This window comes from Ammospiza caudacuta, chromosome 12 (genome assembly GCF_027887145.1).
Source record: "Ammospiza caudacuta isolate bAmmCau1 chromosome 12, bAmmCau1.pri, whole genome shotgun sequence".
NCBI classification, from domain to species: domain Eukaryota; kingdom Metazoa; phylum Chordata; class Aves; order Passeriformes; family Passerellidae; genus Ammospiza; species Ammospiza caudacuta.
The window spans coordinates 14,961,370-14,982,990 of NC_080604.1; the positions used below are offsets into that span (position 1 = coordinate 14,961,370).

Consider the following 21,621-nt stretch of genomic DNA (forward strand, 5'->3'; position numbering starts at 1 on the left):
GGGAATCCATTTTGAAAATGTAATGAGGCTGTACTACCACAAAGCTGGCAGTCGATGCAAGCAAATTATTTCTAGAGCAGAGAGGTGGAACTGCTGATTTTGCATAAGTTTGTGTGTTTTTGTGAGTACTGCTGGATTTAGTGAAATGATAATGGTCTAATTCTGCATTAAGCAAGGCACTGGAAGTACAAAATACTCCATTAAGGTCATGTTTATTTGCTGTTCAGAGGGTGCTCTTTTAGCACTGTGCGTGCTGCAGCACCTGATTATGTGAGAGTAAGAGTGAGATGGGTGGTTCCAGCCACAGCATTTTCTGTTGCAAAACCCTTAAAGTTTGGGTACTTGCAATAAGGCAGGAAGTGAAATAAAGCTCCCTTTTGCAATTGTTAATGCAGTTAATCCAGTACAAACTCCATTATATGTGTGTGGTTTATACATTTCCCAGATAAACCATGCCATGAGTGAAGAGACCAAAGCAGCCCCTTCTCAGAGTGCCTGGGCTCATGGATTCAATTCTCTTCTGCACAAACATATTGAGCTGCCACTGGATTCTAGCTTGTTCAAGCTTGGCTTTGAGCTTGTCTTTGTGGAAACAGTGCAGAGGTGCTGGAGCTGGCTGTGTGAGCAGTACCTTTACCCCAATATTTGGGTTTTCATTGCCTCAGCTCCCTCTGCCCAAGCTACCTAAGGTACTGGAGAATTGAGTTTATCTGTTTTCTCCCAAGTACCTGCTGTGATTCTGTCAGTGCTGGCTGAGAGAGCATCAGCTGCCCTGTGGAGATCAGCCTTGCATATGAACCTCTGCTCTGAAGTTTTATTTCTGTGTTTGCGTCACTCATTACTACAAATAAAATTCAGAGGTGACAGGACCTTTGTGAAGTGCAGTGGGGAGAGAAGATGAACGAGGATGAGGATTCCTCCTTTTAAGACATGCAGATAATGATGGTTAACAGGAGTCTGAGGGACTGTGAAGGATGCACAGAGCAAGAGTTTTCAAGGTTACAGAGTTTTCAGGTGCTCCCAATTATTTTTCTGTCTGACTACCAAAATCGGAGGTGTCTAAAAGGACTCCAGTTTTTAGAATATAATGTGCTTTAGTCTTCTTTAAGGTATCTCAGCTCAGATGCCTAGAATACCAGTCTGTTTGAAAACTTTGTGTTAAAGGTAAAAGGAGTGTATTTCTGTGTTCTCTGGGAAGTGTCAGGAACAGTTTGGTGGAGTAAGGGTTTTACAGACAGCTGGTTTTGAGGTGTCTGCAGTGCCCAGAGTTGGGGGATGAGTGTTGCTGGGACGCTCAGACTTCATTTCTTCAGCCGTGGCAGTGGGACATGGACAGCAGACCCTCCTTCCTGGAGGAGCCCTGCAGTTGTCTGGGATATTCTTTCTGCACTTTCTTCAGGGGGAAAAATACCAGACTGGTTTGTTTGGTTCTTTTTTCATTACATGTAGCTCACACATGGGTAGATGGGAGCTCGTGTTCCACAGACTGGGAACCCTTAGTCTCAGGGTATTCTGCAAGTTCTCTGGCAGAAGCTTTGCTGCAGGGCACCATCCTCTTGGCAGAGGTGATGTTGCAGTTGGTTTATTTGTGTGGCTTTATCTTGAGGTGGAAGTTGATGGCACTGTTTGTTATCTGGCTGACTGCTTGTTCTGAGCACAAGCGCTGCAGGTGATGCTGGTTGACATCAGTGGTCCAAATTTACCAGCTATGTCACATCTTGCACAGCTGATGCCAGCTAAGTGCAAGCCATGAAAATGCAAAATCAAGCCCTTTCTAATCATCCAGCAGCATCTGTCTCTTCCTGGCCTCCCAAGCTTCATTTTCTGTGTCCCCTTAATGGAGCATCATTAATGCAACTTGAAGTTGCCTCAGTGTCTTGCTAATGAGCTTTGCTCCTCTGGGTTATGAAGCCAGGCAGGCTGAGAGCAGGAGCTGTGGGAGCTCCTGGCTGAAGAGAGTGGTGTGGTTTGCTTCTCCTTGGGAGGAACCTGCTCTGGGGGAGAGGGGCTGATGGCACCACAGTACAGTGAGTGCCCAGGGCATCAGAGACTTCCTTGTTGCCCTTAAACTCCATCCCTTTTAATACAAGGAAAAGTCTGTGCTGCAGATCTCTTTTCCCTTCTTTGTCCAGCTCTGCTGCTCTGGGACTTTTTGCATTGTGTTGATACATTGGAGTATTACAAAACTGCACTGCATTTAACTCATGGCATTGAACACGACAGGTTAGCAAGGGGCACACACCTAGTGACTGCTGTATTCATGTTTGGGATAAGGGCTTTTAATTCTGCCAGTTAATTTAATCCCCATAGTTCGACAGCGTGTTCCTTGGACTGTTTTTCATCTTCAAATTGCATTCTGCTGGTTAGTTCCTGTAGAGGCCTGCTGTGCTCTGCATTTATGTTCTTGTTCTTAGGATTTGTGCTGTTACTTCATCATCTATCAGACACAGAGAATGAATGAATGGTGTGGAAAGTCTCTGTGTCAGTTTTACCAATGGACCTGTGGATTCCATTGCACAGGAATTAAGGGGCTGTCTGGGTGACTGTCATCTGGGAAAGGGACAGATGTCTCTTGGCAGATGTAGCATCTGGGTATCTGTTATTTCACTTAAGTTGTGAGGAACTCATCATTTTTAACTCCCATATTTCATTAATGGAAAGCTGTGAAAATTGGCTGTGTGTTCACAGGAGAACAGATCCTGGCTTTTAGCTGATAATAGGAAGAAATCTCTGCAGCATTATCAAGGGATGAAGTTGCATTCAGAATATAATTTGTTGATGCTGTCTGACCACTATATGTTGTTGTAACTTCCATCCCTCTTTGGCAAGATATAAAATAATCTGCAAAATATGGAGATCCATGTCTGAAAAGTCTGTTTAAAAGTAATGTGCTATCAAAATGGATTGACTGTGCCTGAAATATTTCTAGATTTATTTGCTGTCAAAGGGTGGTAAAATATTTAAGGCAAATAACCTAGTTGTGTTTAGCAATTTTACCATGAAAGAGCCTAGGGAGATGAATTTAGGTATTATTTATACTAATTGTGCAAAATATTTTAATTGCCCAATATTATAAATTTATTATCTATCAGTTTCCTTCCTGTTCTTTTCTTCTTTCCTTCTGGCTCATTTGGCAACATTTATTCTAAGAAATTGCCTGGAAGCCTGAACTCATTTCAGCAGAGTGTGTGTTACAGTGCATAGCATTGCAATGCTCCACTTTACCTGCTTCACTTTAGCACAATCCAATTAAAACACAGTGAAGGCACCTAGATAAAGGTGCTGCTTTTTGCTGGTGAGGCTTGCATGGAGCTTTAGGCTTGCAGATGGGTGTCTTGGATCACTCATCTCTTTATCTCCATTTAAGAGATGGTATAAAAGCCCTTCAAGTAATGTCTCTGTGCTTTCATGCCTTTTTAAAATGCAGTGCTGTGCAGTCTTCAAGAAAAGAATGGTTTTTTTAGTTTTGAAAAGTTGCTTTTCTGCAGGCCTTGATTTGGTACAGCACTAATTGCTAGAATACCTTTATGATTTAATGCTTTTTTTGTTACACACTAACAAGATCTTTTCTTTAACTTCGCTGCTTGAAGTATTCTCATAGTGTGACACTACTCCAGACTCCAATAGACAAGGCTCTGTCTCCAAAGGCTGGCTGGTAGCTCCGTGTTGAACTGCTCAGTTAAGAAGTTCATGCACATTAGGGACTAGGAATAAAACTGTGGTTCAGCTGCTGCTATAGTCCATGGTGGCAAGTCAGGATGGTTATGACATGGACAATGTGTGTACCTTTGAATTCGTCCCATTTTAATCCAAAACCAGATTTGTGTGCAACCCTTGTCTTCAAAGAAAGCTTAAAAGAATGTGAGTGTGGCACACAATCTAGTTAATCTACCATTATAACTAATGATTTCACCATTCAAACATAATGTATCGATCTTAAAGGATTTTTCTTTCATAGCTGATGGCTTGATACCTTTTAAACACTAATGCCAAGGGTATAATCTCTCTGAATAGTGTAATAGCTTTATATTTAAGGTAGATTGGGGATAAAATTTTGTGTTTTCATGTGAGCTATGAATACCAGTAAGGTACTCAGGCAGGAATTACCTTATCGTACCTTTGAGGGCACTTATCAAATAATTTTTATTGGAAAGTTAATCTGTTGAGTCAGAGTGATTGGAGAGCTGCTCAGGATGTTTGCTGTCTGCAGATCTGTGGCCCGGGCTGATTCATTTAGCACATCATGGAAAATCATGTAGCATTCAGTGCTGCTTAAAGTGACATGAAATGGTGTGTAAGGGATTTCTCCACGCTGGCTTTGAAGGATCCTGTCCTCCTGGCAGGGCCCAGCACAGCTCCATAGGCTGTGGCTGTTACACCCTGCACACGCTGACAGCCAGGGGAGCTGCTCTGGGTTTAATGTCACACTTGTGTATCTGGGTGTGCAATCTCTCCCTTTCTCTTTTAATCCTGTATCTGCAAGCCTCAGACCATATATTATGGTGTTCATTTCCCCTCTGCAATCAGCACTGGCTTGATGGATCAAAGGAAACTTGCAAGGCAAGGGTTTCTGCTGTGCCTTCTCTTCATCTCTCCCTCCTGCTCTGTGTCCCTCTATTCCACCCCTCTAATTTGGCTGCTCCGTGTTGAGCCTTCCTGGAGCACGTTCCTGCCCCTCCTATTGTCCTGATTTCCACTTTCCCAACTTTTACAGGGCTCCCAGAAGAGAGGAGCATCTCCTGTTTGCTCCCTGTCAGAGCAGCCTAATTGCTGGCTTTTCTCCAGCATCCAGCTCTGCAGGAGTGGAGCAGGAAACCACTTGGCTGCTCCCTGTTCTGGAGCTGTTAACTGTCTCCCAGCTGAAAAAAAGACTTTTGGAATCCTGTACTTATTGGTGCTTATAAAACCTAAATGTTTTCTCAAAAACTTAAACTTTTCATTGGTGTCAGGTTATTTTGGTCAGAAGGTGCAGCCCCACCTTCCCCTCCAAATCTGGAAAAAGTAGTGATTCTACCTGAAACATAAGATTGTTTTGCTGTATGAAGCGCTTCCTTTTTTGAAAGAACTTGATTTGAATGCTTTGGCTCTTCCAGACTTTTATCTGAAAAGCCACTGTATGCTCTGTTCTGTGCCTTGGACCCCTTGAGGATGAGAGAGCCACTGACCCCAATTAACACTGAAGAACAGGAGCACCACGAGATTGAGTCTGGTTTTCTGATGACTTAACCACTTTGAGATATGGCCAGCAATATCTGTTTGTTCACTAGCACAACAATACCTGTGTTTTCTTGTGTTTCTGTGGCCTCATGAAGAAATGCCTGGTTGTACTGTGAACTGAGGGAGGAAGGGGATGTTTGGCGTGATTTTTGTATGAGCCAGACCATTGCCTTTCCAGTTCACAGCATGGCCAGAGATCCTGAGCTATCATCCTTTTCCCAGAGTTTTTGTCATCCTTTTCCCAGAGTTCCTGCAGATACCCCATAAGTGCATATCTTCTTTAAATTGCTGATGACTACTGAATTACTGCATGTTTATAAGGGGATTATTATTGAAAACAATGTTGGGCTGTCTAGCAGTGGTACAGGATTTTATTTAGAATAGGATGTTTCTTTCTCAGTTTGTTTCTTTTTCAGTCCTGCAGAAGCTATTTAGCAACCAGCAAGTCTCTTCCCCTAGTTCTCTTGCAAAGTACTTGAGCTCCCTCCTGGTTTGTAACATCTTTTATGGTGGAAACAAATTTGTGTACAGCATGTCTGTTCATCTTTTATAAATACAGATAGGTGCACAAATCTATTAAGTATCTCTGCAGAAAACTAAAACTGCATATTTTTATAAGAATATCAGGTTTATAATTGCATGAATAAGATGCTGACGGAAGCAAATGTTCAATTTCACATTAAAGTTAGGCATTCAGAGAGGCTTGGATTTGCATAATTTAATTTTCTGCACAGAAGACACTGAAAATCAGTGGCATGATTCATGGCCATACCATGGTTACTGTGAGGCTTTTTGATGGCTTCAGCTACAAGTTCAGAGGTGTTTACAACCCAAGATGTTTTGCACTGACTCAGACCCCCTGTACCTTCAGCAAATACAGATGCCTTTCTCTGGATGTAAAGGCACACAGGAGGGCTCGCTGAGCAGGAGCACCTTGCTCTTTGGAGGAGGCAGTGTCCAATCTTCCTCCTGCCTGAAAGGTTCAGACCTTTTCAGCAAGAAAAATCCCACAAATATTTGCCTTCTCTGTAGAGGATGCTCAGGAGAAAGCTGCTGTCTTTCATTTTATAACAAGGAGAGGCTTCAGGTGTATTTGTCAGCACATATGATTTTTAAGTAAATAGGTTGGCCATTTTTTTCTGATAGCCTTTCCAGCCATCTGCCTGGGCTATTTCATTGTTCTCTTCCTTGGGCTTTTCATGGTCTCTTATCTTTGTTCAGTTTTGTGGTTTTTTTGCCAAGAATGTTTGGGTCTCCACATCCCACACCCGTTCTTTCCTGCTGAAATGAGTGCCTGTTAACTCCCAACCACGTAGGCATATAAAAGTAAATAAAAAGGAAAAAAAAAGACTGAAGTAAGATGTTTAATTTAGTAATTTTAGAGAGGAAAACAAAGCATGTGAGGTCGTGTTGCCTACAAATCCTGGTAGCATGATGTGTTCCAGCATTTCTTGTTCGCAGCCTAGGGTGAATTTAACATTTAGAAAGTTGCCAAGGAATCTGGAAAACTCATTCAAATGGCACAATTAGTACCTTTGCTTGCACAAGAGCTGATTTGGCAGGGGGAAACCTGTACTGCCTTTCCTGAAATTGCACGACTTTTCCCACCACTTCAGGGTTCCAAAACGTGCAGAAATCCTCACTGCAGAGGGAAGGGTGTACCCAGAGCTGGGCAGCACTCCTGGATAACCTGGGACACAGCAGGCTCTCTGCTGCTGTGCTGCAAGAGGCTCCCAGGAGCTTTTTCAAAGGGAAAGAAAGGCAAATTCTGAGTTACTGGTGCATGATGTTCAATAAAGTCCTGTTCCAGGCTTCTCTCCAGGACAGCTGTAATTGGCTTGGGAATAGAAGGGAATGCAGCACTTGGTGACTGCATATGGGCAGCAGTGCTTCATGGGGTTTTGTGAAGCCTTAATTTGAATTATTCAGCTAGTTCCTTACTGATCAAATAAGCGGTTTGGGAGAAGTTGGGCTTAAATTTCCATAAAGCCGTTTGGTGCATACTTGTTCCTCACATTCCATGTCTATGGATCTAAGGTGGTTTTTGTTTGTGTGCATTTATTATGGTGCTCTGAAAAGTGTAGCTGAATTTATAACAGACTTTCCACTGACATTTGTGAATTTACACACCTCCACTTTGGTTCAATCAGATGCATAGAAATAATAAGCCAAATGTGCACATAAAAAGCCCAAATACCCCACATCATCATGGAAACAATTCATTCCTTTACAAAAGAAAAAAATAAAAATTGTTGGAGGTATAAAAGAAAAAATCCTGGGATGGAATGTAGGTGGGTAGTGGTAGGATGTGGGGTTTTTTAATGGTTTTCTTGAATTTAACACCTTGTGGCTTGTGGAGTTTTACAGAGATTTCTCCATTCCTGTTCTCTCCCTTTCATGCTGTAAGTCATTGGCACAGTGGGTGTTTTGACAGACATAGCTTGGCAGTCATTGGCAAAGTAAATTTATCTTCTGGGTCTGAAAAGAGAAAGTTTGGTCATAGGTCAAGGCTCATATTGTTTGTTTGTGTACATCAGAATTTTCTTATGCAAATTACTGGGGTTGCACAGGCATCCAGACCAGAATAATGGCATCAGTGAGTCCTGGCTTCTCCTTTGGATGGGGGGAGGTTTCAGCCTGTTAAATTCATTTAAGCAATCCCTGGTTTGTAGTCGCTGCTCAGCAAAGATTGAAGCTTCACTCTGCAAACTCCAGGGAGCCAATACCACTTTCTTAATAATTCCTGCTTCTTTCCTTGCAGCTCTGACTGAAGGTTATGTGGGCTCTCTGCATGAGAACAGGCATGGGAGTTCTGTGCAGATCCGCAGGAGAAAGGCTTCAGGGGACGCTTACTGGGCATACTCGGGTGAGTGACCTCTCCAAAGCACTAAAACATGAAATGGCTCCAGAATCAAATTGTTTACTTGCTTTTTATTACTACTGTGCTCAGTTTAAATTAGTTTTACAGTATATTTTCCTTCTTCTGCCTTCCTTGCAAATTCCCCCTGTACACATGCCTGTCTTTCTTGCATTTCTGCTATTTACCTGCAGGATTTGCCTTATTATTCTCTTCATCCTTTCAATCTTGTTTTTATTTCTTGACATACCATTGGTCAGGCATGCTCCCAAACTTTTCTTTGCTCTTCTGGTCTAATCAGTACATTCTCAAGCTCACCATTTACTTACCATTTTGTGCCTTTTAGGAAGACTGTAAGCATCCATATATATATAAATATCTATATATATCCAGAGTGAAAAAAAAAACCACCCACAACTTTTACAATTATTTGTTTCTGTGCATTTATTTTTGTGGTAGTGTATAATGACAACAATGAGACTTCTCAGTGAATCAAACCAAGATGTGTGGTGCTGAAAAGATAGGATACTGGAAGGGTATTTTATTGTTTGTCCCACTGCTTTCATAAAGTCTTATGGAAGAGCTCATGGACCTGCACAATTTTGAAATACCACAAATAAAAATACACTTTAGAATGATGTGCTGGTTGAATGATTTGCTGGTTGCTGTGTTTTAGAAATGGTGTTAATAGCTGTGTTGACTCTGTGGAAGATATCCAATATCTAAAATTTTTTAATGAAGATTTCAAGCATTATATTGAACTTGTGTGTGCTTTTCTGGAAGACCTGAGATATGTTTCAGACATTTGTTGCTTTTCCAAGAGGGTTGTTGTGCAGGGCTAGAATTAGCTGAAGGAAAAATATTACTTTCTAAGAGGTTGGAATGCTGGTATAAATATGCAACTGTTACTTTTTGACTGCCAACACCCCTCTTTTATCCATACCATTTATTTCATTGGGAATGAATGATTATAGGTAAGTGTAGAGGTTTTTTCCATCAATATACACAAGTTATCTCTATTAGATGTCAAAATACAATCTATCTCATTTGCAAATGGGGTCAGGCAGCTAAAATAAATCTAAACATTTCAGTAATGTAGGACAAATGACCACTTTTGATTTTCAGCCAGTTCAGCCTCTCCTATCTGATGCCATTCTGCTCATATTTGCTCACTGAGGGGACCAGAGTTATGAAAATGCTGAGCTTCTGTGTTTAGGTTGAAAGTGGGAATAAATGGTGGGTGGCAGAGCCCAGACAGCAGACAGATGTTTGTTCCTAGCTGAGCACAGTGAGGAGGATGATCATGTTATCTGTTTCTTTCTCCTTGCTTCCTCATTCCCCAGAATATTTCCCAGGAACCCTGAGCAGGGCTTGGCTGAGCACTCCATGTACTGAAGTCTGTCCTGTGGATAGGGTTTTGGACATGCCTAGCAAGTTTGCATCAAATGAGCCTACAGAGAGGGGAAACTTCACTCTGCAGTAAGCAATTAGCCCGTGCCAGTGGTTTCCAAGCTCTTTCACAGGCATTATCTGGTAGGCTGCTTCCCTTCCCTAGCCTCAGACGGTCAGGCCAGCTCCCCTCCAGTTATTTGTACAACAGCTGCTGGCCCAGCCCCAGCGATTATGGGCAGGGAAGGAGGCTCTGCTGGGCTGAGGCTCTGCTGCTGAGGCTGGAGTTCCTTCTGAGGGATTTTGCCAAAGGGAGTGAACAAGACCAGGACAGCCCCTGACAGCCACCAGTGGCAGCTTCTGCTGAGCCCCAGCACACACCATGTGTGTGAGGCTGAGCTGTGGCTTTATATTGATTTCAGTTGAGTGGAACTGATTTACAGCAGCATAGGTCTCTCTCTTATTATGGCTGTGCCTGCCTGCTTGCAGAGCTTTTGTATTTTCGGGCTTAAGATTTCTGTAGTAAATCCTGAGTTGGGGGTGGAGAGGTCCAAAAGCAGGAGGGCTGTTGTGGTTTTCCTGCTTGGGGGTGGGAAAAGGGCACAGCCATGTTGCAGAGAGCCCTCAAATATCCATCTTCCACAGGATGTATCTGTCCTAGACTGTGCTTTAGATTATTTCCTCTCCATCTGCTGCTCTCAGCTCTTGTGGAGGGTGGATGGTCTAGGGGCTGGTGTAAGCTCTGAAGATAAGGAATTTTCCAGTTTTATGAGTGATCTATAGCATTGCCCTGTGCTGCCTGGTCATATTGATCCTCTCAGGCTCAAGAGTTTAGAGAGGAGAAACTTCATTCATGGATCAAGTGTTGAACAACCCTCAGACCTGTAACATTGGTATGAGGTACCCACATCCCTAAAGGTGCCTGTGGATGTGAACTCCAGTGCCTTGTGCACAGAGCTGCACCACACTTCTCCTTTCACTGGAAAGGAAAGGATTTTAAGCCTTGTAAAATAACCCTGTCTACAGACACAATTCTGACTATAACATTTATTCTAATTCAGAAATAAAACTTGCAAAAGTAAAGACTAGATAATTAAATGAAGAAGGCCCATTTTGAATGGGTTCTGTCAAAAAGACAGCAGGAAACACAATCAGCCCTTTACAAGAAACTTCATTAAGTCTCTGCTAGCAGCTCTTTAAACCAAATTCAGAAGTGAGCAAATGCTGAAAACAGACGACTAGCTTGTCTTTAAATAGGAACAGCAAAACTGAATGAGACTGACATCTCCTAGATGTTCTTTTTAGTGTTTTTAAGAAGCTCAAATGACATTTCCAGGGGGAATTCTCTGCGCATGTGTATTCATGTATGTTTTGGCAAAGTATTTATTGTGTTATTTATAGTATTATTGTAAGTTTTGACATGATTGTGTCTTAGAGTTTGTCAAAGACTCCCTAAACTGGGACTGGCCACATTACCTGTGATGCAGCAGAAATGTGGAATAGGCACAGCACAGTCACAAGGAGCAGGTGTGGATCCTGAATGTGTTTCACTGCAGTCTTTGCTTTTCCAACTCATCTTTTCTGTTAGGCTGACCACTGAATGGACAGGTTTGAAATTATTTTTAGCACATCTTTATACTTGCCACAGAACTCAGTCTGTTTCTAGCACCTATCATAGTGACAGTTAGTAATAGTTCATGTGCTTTTTCATCAGTGTGGAGATATTTTTGTAAATACGTAAATGGTTTTTTAAACAAAAAACCAAAACAATACTTGAAACAAACGCCCACAGAAATATGCTGCTGAAACATCTGCTAGATCCAGGGCTTTCTGACTGACCCTCCCTTGTGTAATGTATGCTTCTTCACAGAGCATAATATTCCAGACCTTTAAAGATGCCTCTCAGTGTCAAGTGTTGCATCTGTCAGTGCTCAGAACACTTTGCTGGCAATCTGAGCAGACCCTAGTTTTCCTTGCAGTAGCCCAAAACATGAATAGCTTCAGGGTCAGGGCCTTAGGAGGAGATTACAGTGTGAGATGCTGATGGAGATGGTTGTACCCTAAGTGATGGTAGCCGTGGAGGACCTGTGTCTACTCATACCTGTTCTTTTGAAAAGCTGTTGTGCAAAATTGATGTGACAGTCATTGCATGAAATTGTGGAAAACCAGAAGTAGGAAGGGGCTTACCCAAATCAGCAAACTCCTTTTCGAGTCTTCAGGTAAAAGACATGATGTCTAATTATTCCCAGTGTTAATTTTTGCGATGGATGGGATGGGATGGGTCTGCCCTGTTCTGGGGCAGGATGCTGTAGATGATGTTCCTTTTGTCACTGCAGTTCCCCGGCAGTGCTGGGTGCTGGCACTGGCAGGGCTGGCTGCCCTCCTCCCTTGATCACTGTTCTGCTGATCAGCTTCAGTGTTGTGAGCTGACTCATTCAAGAAATAATCTTCTGAGTAATCAAAACCATTTGGGCTTCTCAGAGAACAAAAAAAACAGAGGTTGGCTGAGGATGTAGATGTGTTCTTTTTAGATGTTTATCTAAGTGTGGCTTTGTAAAAAGAATCCTGTGTAAAAAGCTCATGCAGTTGTTTTTTTCCTTTAATCTTATGGTGCATTCAAGGCATCTCTTTCCTCTTTGTACCTTTAGTCTCTCCTATTCTGTGTGAAAGTATTTGCACCGCTTATGATGCTTCTGTTATTTGTGCATGTCCTTACTGATGTTTTTTTCTGCCTAAAATGTTGCATCCTTTCTCTCCAAGACTTTGTGCAGCCGCTGTGAACATTAGGAGAAGTTAATAGAAGAAAAACAGGCTTTACAAGAGTAGAGATGACCCTGAGAGTGGGGAAAGGTGTCCATTAAGAACAGGAACTTTGGCCATGCTGTCAAGCTAGTGGACACTATCAGTGTGTGAATGCTTTGTCCTACAACACTTAGGCACTTATTGCTGTCCTTTAAGATGCTATTATTTAAAATATAACCGGTGGTGAATGTAAGAATTGAGTGTTCTTCTCAAAAGCAATTGCTGGCATTAAAGCAGGAATGATGGGTAATGGTTATTTCCTGAAAGAACAGCAAATGGTGTTAACTGTGATGGAATGTAACTTGGCCATATCCTTTGTAAATGTGTGAATTTCTCTCTTTGCTTAGACTGTTCTCATTAAATAAGCTGCTAATGTGAATTGGACAGGAAATAATCAGCACATAGTAAGGAAAGCATCAAGACTTATTGAACTGAGAGGTAACTAATGGGCTATTTGCTGTGGTCAGTATTTCACTCCTTCAGTCCCTCAGAATAATAAATCTTGGTATTGACCAAAACTCTGGCACACCATGTGTTCAGTTATCATTCCTCTGTGAAAGTACTCATCTCCCTTAAATGCAGGATAGTCAAAATGGGGCGGTTCTGGCTCTCTTGCTTTCTCACTCTTTTGAGCTGACTTTCTAAAGAGGAGCTAAGCTGAAAGTAGGAGAAACATTCTCATTAATATCTGATCAGTAAAGTGAGCTTTGAATATTATCTGCACTCATCAGAGATGAATGGTAGTCTTCAGCGAACCCTGCTGGAACCAGCTGCAAGGCATTCGTTTCCATATGCATCTTGTTAGGGGAGCAGTTGTTCCAGAAATCAACGCTGCACTCTTTCATGGGGGGAGCACAGGAAACCATAGCTGGAGAGTTTGCTGCTACTGTCTGAGCATGAACCCTCATTTTGAACGTGCACAGCTCAAGCAACTGCTGTGTGTTTTCCCAAATAAACTGGAATTACCATCTGTATATTTTGATTGTTTGTATTCTGATGTTTCTGGTTCATGAGGCTTCATGTCCACGGCGCTGTACAGATGTGCACGAGGCACATCTGTGCCTGCAGAATCTGCATCTAAACGTGCCCATACCCAGAGCATGTCAAGGAGAGTTCCCTTTATCTTTCTTTAGCTATCCTGCCCCTGTGAAGGAGCCAGTACCAAATACTATCTTTCGTTTCTGTTCTGAGAATGTGACACCTCATTTCTTCAATCCTTTCCCAGAGAACAGGATACACCTTCCTAACCACAGCTTGTATCAGGAGCTCACAATCAGCTTGTGTTGAGTATTTACCATCAGCAGTTCCCTGAGGAGAGCCAGCCTTGCCAGGAGCAGCCCAAGCAGTCTCTATCATTTTTACTGAGCCATACTGCTGGGGAACACTGCCCTGATTGAGAGTCTTGTCATTTGCTTTGTTTGTCTATTGGCAAGTTTCTAAATAATCTGCTAAGGAAACCTCAGATAGTAATTTAGTTTCTACTTAGACACAGACACGATTTCATTATTGAATACCATTAATACTGTTTACTCTCTCTCTTGCCACCTTTTCTTGTGTGCCGTGCTAACAGTTTATTCCAAGTGCTGTCATAGTCAATCCTGGTATATCCAGTCTATATGGAAATGCTTGGCTGGATTTTTAAAAGTTGGATGCCGATATGGTGAAATTCCTTTTTTTCTTTTTTTTTGGGCAAGGTTCTCACTATAATTTGATTGGTTTTCATGCTTAAGTGCATTAAAGCAAATCTCTGATTTTTGAGTGTTGGGAATTTTTTCTTTACTGTTTCTTAGCAGATAGGCCATTAGCAAATGAACAGCTTTGAGAGGCCGAAATAGGAGATGAGCAAGGAACCAGTTCCCTCAACTTTCACTCCTTCATGAATGATTTTCCCTAGCACAGCACAGAAGTATAAAATAACAGCAACAGATGCTGGATGAAATCTTCAGAGCTTTAGATACAGTTGTTCCAGTAGTGCATCACAAGCATTTTTACTTTGCACTGCTGCAATCCCAACTGTGGTGATCTCCCCTCACATGAAGGAGCACAAAGAGCTGCTTTAGCTGGGGAGGGGAGACCTCTCACTTCTTTAAATGTGCTGTGCTTTTTGTTGCATTTTCTTTCAATGTGAACACTGGGACATTTGTGGAAAACCTCTGGAATTACAACAACCAGTGCACTCTTTCAAAGGACTGAGAATGTGCCTAAGTGCAGCAAAAAAGTTGTCAATTTAGTTGATCTCTAGGCACTGAAACAAGTAACAGGACAAAATATTTCAAGTTCTTTAGACATAAGAGCACATGAAATGCATATATTTTAAGTAGGCAAATGAAAGATGGATTGTTTGGGTAGCAGCTGTGATTGAGACTCAGCAAATGGACTGGAGAATACTCAAAGTTTGAGTCTGCTGTTTTTGAGGTCCTTGAATGATTGCAGTGATATATTGCACTTCCAATCTTGATTTCATATGTAACTGAACACATATAGGAGAATAACAGGGAGGAAAAAAGTATGTGAACAGCAAGGATACTTCAGTGAGGAACAAAGCAAGCACGGAAGCTCTGAATAGCCTTGTAGTGTGTGGTTAAAAAAAAAAAAAAAAGTAGCTTGGCACAAACGTTATTGCAATAGTCCAAGCATGAAATAATCAAGGAATGAATGAGAATTCTAGTTGCAGGATATAAGCAGAGTCTTTGTATGAAATGGCTGAGCCAGGCCAGTACTGCAGTCTATGCAGTAGATGTAGAATTATTTTATTATTTTTGTTATATCAGATGGCTTATTTCTGTCTTTCCAGTCACTGCTCAGAAGATAATCTTTTCTTCAGTGTCTCTGCCCCAGGAATTGCCCCATCTCTCCCCTTTCCCAAGAAGTGTCTCCATCTTGCAGAATGTGGTATTTCAGATTTAGGGTTTTTAACCATTGTGATCCTTGAAGAGCAGCCCCTGCCTGCCCAAGGAGCAGATCAGCCACGCTGGGCTCCCTTCAGGGTGGAGGGAGAGGGGCAGGGCTGGGCAGCCTGGGCAGGGCTGGGCATGGGATACAGGTGCCAGGTGTTCGTTCTGTGTCAAAAGGCATATGTGTGCTGCAGAAAGGAGGAGTCCCATGCAGATCCTGTGCGAGTGCAGAATGAATGTTTAGCAGCTACAGGAGCTCTGATTCTTACAGGGGCTCTGAGCTGGAGGTGTTTGACGTGGGGCCTGAGGGACAGGGTAGGGTGAGTGACTCCTGCACGCACCCACAGCAGAGGGGGAAATTCAGTGCCAGTCCCGGGCTGTGCTCTGTCTCTGAGGCCACGCATCCCACCTCATCAAATGCTGATTGGAGACACCTTGGTTGCCTGGGAGATTGCCTCCTTTGGGGGACCATGTTGGTAGCACAGCTGCTGTGAAGCTCCTCAGATAACAGAAGGTCTTCTGGAGGTGATCAGCTATGGAGCTTAATTCTTCCTTCATCAGCAAACTCAATTTCTCCCTGTGCTGGTGCTTTGTTGAAGCTCTTAGTCTGTTTGATGCTTTCAGTTTTTTCCAGTGGGTTGGAGGAAGATCACGTTCTTTTCCTATTCAATACACAGAACATTTGGCTTTAAGTTACAAAGTTTTTTTTTTAAAGAGTGTATGTGCCCAAAGAAGTTGGATGGGCACACTTTTAACTTGTCAAATTAAATAAATATGAAATCCTGCAATGGAGTGCAGAGCTGTGCATATAAATTACATCCTTAAGCAGCACTTGAGTGATTTTCTGGAAATGTTTTCAACTCTCCTCTGAACTTTTAAGGGTCATCTCTGTAGTGTTTCTATCTGAGGGAGGCTATTGGCACTGGAATGATTTATTGAAGAGGTATGTTGCTCTGCAGTGTAAAAATAATGTCAAGCCTCACTGAGAACCTGAGTATCAAGCTTCTGTTTTTGTAAAGCCGGGAAAGCAAGTGGGTTTAATTCAGCTGAACCCTGAATAAATGTTTCATAAGTGTGTGTTCCCACCTATTCCTGTCTCTTTACACTGCCCAGTTGTGAGAGGAGTGGGACTGTGGGATGATAATATTTTCAGGCTAATTAGTGAGATGAGTGGTTTCATTTGTGAAGCATTAGGACCCCTTTGTCCCTGTTGCAGAGATACAAAGATTGGCACTTGACCTGCCATAGTAAGGGCTGGTGGCTATTGCTGACTCATGGAGCCCTTGTGGTTGCAAAGGATGATATACATTTGAAAAACACAAATCCTTTAAAAATATCTAAGCCTTGGCCAGCAGTAACTCTATCACCAGAGGAGTCTTTGCTGCCCTGAGTATTAGACTTTCCATCTTCCTCCATCTCCATCCTGCCTGTTTTCTTCCGAACAGTACCTGCCAAGTTTAACCCAAGCCATGGCTGAAGTGAACCCTCTCCCCTGCATCCCTGGGTGAATGCAGTCTCACTCCATGTTTTCTCTGGAGGGTTCCAGCCCTGCAGGCACGCACACAGCTGCACATCCCTCCTTAGCACAGCTGCTGAGAGGGAAGCTCACACTGTGAGCTCAGCTGTGGGGACCAGGAGGGCACAGGCAGGCTGGGTGCCATGGCTCATCGCCCCAGTGTGCCTGCACTGAGCTCTCTGATGCTGCCCCGTGCTGCTTTCTTTAGCTTGATGTAAATTAAAGCATTCAGGTCAACATCTAAGGTGTGCTGCTGGAGGAAAGTGGAGGAGGAGCTGTTCCATGTGGGGTTCTTGATTTCTGATTTACTTGAGAGGTTTTCTGAGCTGTCTTGGTGTATAAATTTCCTCAGAAATGAACAAAAGAGGGAAAGTCCCTGCAGCTGAATGCCTGAAGGTGATGAGTGTTGGCACGTGAGGACAGTTTCTGTTGCTTTCCTTATGTGGAATAGTGAAACAAATGTTTCCTATGCATCCCAGCTCCCCATAATACACTCAGAGCTAGAACTGAGGTGACAAAAGTCCCTTAAATGCTGATCATTTGCTTTTGCTCTGTGCTGGGTTGGACCTCCCAGGGCCCCTCTGCTGTATTTCACATCATCTGGTCCTTGAGCCCTGGGGCCCATCCTGTGTCTCAAGCTCCTGGACAAACAAAGCACTGAATGGATGGGCTAGAATGAAGAAGAGAAAGTGGTGTGATTTGCTTTGTGTTTGTGCGAACGCATTGCCCAAGTACAGAAATAGGATTTACCCAGAGGTAGCAGAGCAGTGAAGTCATGGAGAGTTGAGATCACTTCATGTTCAGTTTTACATGCTGTCTGTTCCTCCTGAGCTGTGGTGGTGTGGCTCAGGCTGCTGCTGGAGCCTTCTGTGGCCCCTTGGGGTATGAAAATTCATTTCACATGCCAGATGCTAGTCTGCTCCTACCCAGAGGTGACGTGAACTTTTCAGACAGATTCCAACTTGGAAGCTTCTGTGGCACTTCAGATCGTGTATATTTTAATTTATATTTCTGTTGCTGGAGACGTGAAATTGAGACCACTTATCTTCATGATACACTATTAGCATATGCTGATCTCTGAGGAAGGGGATCTGCTCTGTGAAGGTGTTTGCAGAGAATTGGATGTGACTTTTGTGAGGAAGGGCTCAGTGCACGTAGCTCAGTTACTGCTTATGTTGCACAAGGGCTCCCCAGATGTCAGAGGGACATAATTGCTCTCAGTGCAAACACAGAAAAATTATCTCTGCCTTAAATTTGTGCAAGTCATCTGAGAGGTGGCTTGGTGTTCAATGCATCGATGGCTGAAGCAGAGTGCAGTGAGGTGAAGACTATGAGCTGGAGAAGGCACTAAGAGCTTCCTTTTCCCTGCTAAAACACCAGAGCTGTGCAGCTCTGTGTGCAGTTTAGTGCTTCATATTCCTGTGAAAAGTCTCCAGTGCCTAAGAAGCTCTGAGCTTATTTCATGGCCTCCAGTTGTGCTGTGTGCCACTGTTGCTGTGCTGATGCTTGTGCATCACTAAACCAGTGGCTGTGCTGTATCTGTAAGGTCACCCCTCAGTTTGGTTCAGAGTTACCCAGCAAATTTGAGAGTGTGTGGGGAGTTGGTAGCCCAGATGCAGTAGAAGGCTCAAACACATAAGCCTATTTCTTTAGGAAATTAGGCTAATCCATGATGGGCCTCTATTCAAAATGGCCAGCGCTCCCAAGAAGCTTTTCAGAACACGAGCCAGTAAAGTTCTGCTTCTGTGAGGAGACCCCTGTGAGTGTGGCAGATGGGTTCTGAAGGCTGAAAAATGTCTGGGTGGTTCAAGTGATCAAAATATTAGTCATAATTCTATCCTGTTATGCTAAGTGAAGTATAACTGTTCAAAGGAGATAGTCCAAGTGCAGCCTTTCCATTGGAGGCCCTGATCAGACGTGCCAATGGAGGAGGTCTGCACAGGAGCCCTTGGAAGAGGGATTTGTAGGCAACCATCTGTTTGGCATTAGCAGAAGACCTTAAATGAGGGAAGGTGTTGTGGTGTGGCACCTGAACTCATTCAGCATTGCAGCGTATGATTTCAGTATGAACAGTATGGTAAACATTTTCAGCTTTTTCCCCCCAAAAGTACTATTGGAAACTGTAATAAAAAGTAACTGCTGGGAAAGTAGTTTTGCTGAGTTATGCTATTTCTGAAAATGCATAATGCTCCATAGGCTTTTAAGTGATACTGGGCATATTTAACATTCTCTGATGTTAATTTCCTGGCATATGGACATCTCTACTTATTAAAATAAATAAGTACTTTCAAATTTAATGAAATGATGGAGGAAATGGCCTTTTTTCACATTCACGTCCGCTTCACTGGATAATTTAATGTTTTAAAATGTAAGTTCATATTAAAGTTTAAAATTCAAGTATTGGTTTTTGAAATTCTGTAATAAAAAGGTTTTGCTGTGGGAGAGCTGTATGAATTACTGAGCATGATAACACGATTAGCAAAGTCTAGCTGGTGATTTCTCTGGTGCAAAATGGGAGCTGTAAATCTTCCCAGTAGGACCTGCAGCACTGGTCTGCTGGTGGGAAGTTCTGGTCCTGATGACTGATCCCATTCCTGGGGCATTGCTCTGAAGGTACACCTGTGGAAAATGTCTCCTGCATCACTGACCTTTCCCTCCCCTCACACACACATTTTACTCGCTCTTGGAGCCCACACTTGAAGCTTCTTGGGGCAGAGATGAGCACTTGTTAATATTGGCTCCCAAAAAGATCTTGCAGTTTTCTTTTATAATAAACATGTATATTTGCTTCCAATGTGTTTGCATGTAATGGGAATTATTTTCTTTATAGTTGTTACTGTGTTATTATTAAGTACAGGGAATGCACTTATGGTCCTCTCTCCTGTACTGAGGGAAAGCAAGAATTCCCTGGAGAATAAGTAGTGTTCAATGTAATTGACTGGATATAAATATTTGAGTCCTAAATATTTAATGGAAATCGTGGTGTTTGAATGTAGCAATGTGCAGTTGATGGAAGTTTGCTCTGTGTCTTGCATGTCTGGAGAGACTGCTCACGTGCTGTGTTGAAGCCAAGGGTGGCTTTATTTCATTTCAAGGCAGACTAGAAACTGAAGAACTTATTTTCAGGAGAAAAATGGCAAGAGACCCAAATGAAAAACCTACTCAGCTGAAGCAGAGGTGACAAAGTTCACTGTGATTATATTGATTTTAAATTACTGTGTAGAGCTGGGACCAGCCTGTGTCTAGTCCTGCTCATGATGAGAAGAAGAAAAGAAAAAGGCATGAATACTCTCCTCTCTGCTTCCAAATATTTTGTTACCAGTATGAAAATCTGAGAGCAATCTTGTCCTCCTGACATTCCCAACAGGCAAAATAAAGGTGTTCCAGCATCTTCAGTGGAGCTGAAAGGGGATAGGAGGCACAGTGAGATCAAAACCTGTTTTTTCCTCCCTCAGCAGCCTAGCCCTGTGCCCTGGCTCCTGAAGTGAGGACCACTCTGTGCCCTGTTCAGTGTGGAACAGATGCCTCCAGTCTGTGTGTGCCCCCAGCTCTGCCAGAGATGACGTTAATAGGAAACAGAGCATGTCTTGAGTTTGATGCACTTTTGGTGAAAAGAACTGCAACTGCCTATGCCACAAATTAAAACTGAGCTGGAATTAATAGCAATTAACAGCATCTATATTCATCTGCTAGAAGTTTTACAGAAGAGTCATTACTGTTTAACTTTATGTAGTTTGCATCTGTTTCACTGTCAACGAGAAAATTATCCAGTCATTTAGAGTTAACCATTTGTTTTAGACCAGTCATGTGTTTTAGTATCTAATGTGTCTTTGGGGAACAAGAATTTAGAGCAAATAAAGCTAATTGTGGTGAAAAATGGATATATTATTATCAGTAGTATATATATTATTGTAATGAAACTCTTAGCTGCCACAAGACTGAAGGAGCACAGGGGTCTGTCCTGTACCTGCAGTAAATCCAGGGCAATTCTGATGGGACATGTTGACCCTCCTTGTTTGGTGTGATGGAGAGAATGCCTGAGGCACTTGGGTAGGGAAGAGGACTATTTCTGTTCCTTCCCCATGGTTTTTCAGCAGTCTGCCATGGTGTGCATTCCTGGGCCTGTGCCAAGCAGAGATGCGGCCTCCAAGTGCGACTTTATTACTTCAGTTGTAGATGATTAATTTTGTACCAAACTGTATGGGCCTGATTAACCCAGAGCACTGCAATAATGCTGTTTTAAAGATCTTTAGTGCATCCATTACTTCTGTTTCCAGTCTGCTTTTTCACTAGGAAAAAACCCCTTGTTTCTTACCATTGCATTTTGAAGTAGAGTCTGGTCCGTAAAAATTACACTGAGCTGACAGTGGCTTATTATGTTTAACATTCTCTTCATTGAGGGAATGTCCAAGATGTCCTTATTAGTAGCACCTTTGTAAGGTCAGAGGTTATTGCTCCCTCCACTACTGTAAGGGAGAAGAGAAAACCATTGTCTGTCCTGAGCCATCCAGGAGACTCAGGAAGCAGAGACTGGGGTCCAGACCAGGGATTGTAGATGTGCTTCATCCCTTTTGAGACACAGCCCACTCTGTGTGTGGCAGCACAGCACACCTGTCTGAGGTGCAGGTGTGTTATTCTCTGACTGGAAGGCTCCAGCTCTCTGGAGCAGGTTATTCTTGCAGTGCAGGAGGGTGCTGCCTGCCTGTGAGTATTGGGTCTGTGTGAGTGGAAGACTTGGGGTGGTTCTGCAGGCAAGGCAGGATGCTTTTGCCATTCACAACTGTCTCAGCTTTTTTAATAAGATGTTTCAATATATTTGGGGTGTGCTTGTTGGTTTTATATGTTTTCAATTTTAAGCTGAAAAGTATTTTGTAGCTCCACTGTAGAAGCACAGGTTAAATAATCTATCCATATTTTGCAAGTCACTGAACTTTAATACCTTTATC

The 21,621-nt window shown here is 42.7% G+C and overlaps 1 protein-coding gene across 1 annotated transcript in view; it reads left to right on the forward strand.

The window, feature by feature from the left end:
• Positions 1 to 21,621, forward strand: part of PTPRG (protein tyrosine phosphatase receptor type G) — a 392,408-nt gene that overhangs the window by 79,152 nt on the left and 291,635 nt on the right. The window contains exon 2 of the mRNA XM_058812679.1: positions 7,979 to 8,083. Within this exon, the coding sequence (XP_058668662.1) occupies positions 7,979 to 8,083 (105 nt within the window). The remainder of the gene's footprint in view (positions 1 to 7,978; positions 8,084 to 21,621) is intronic.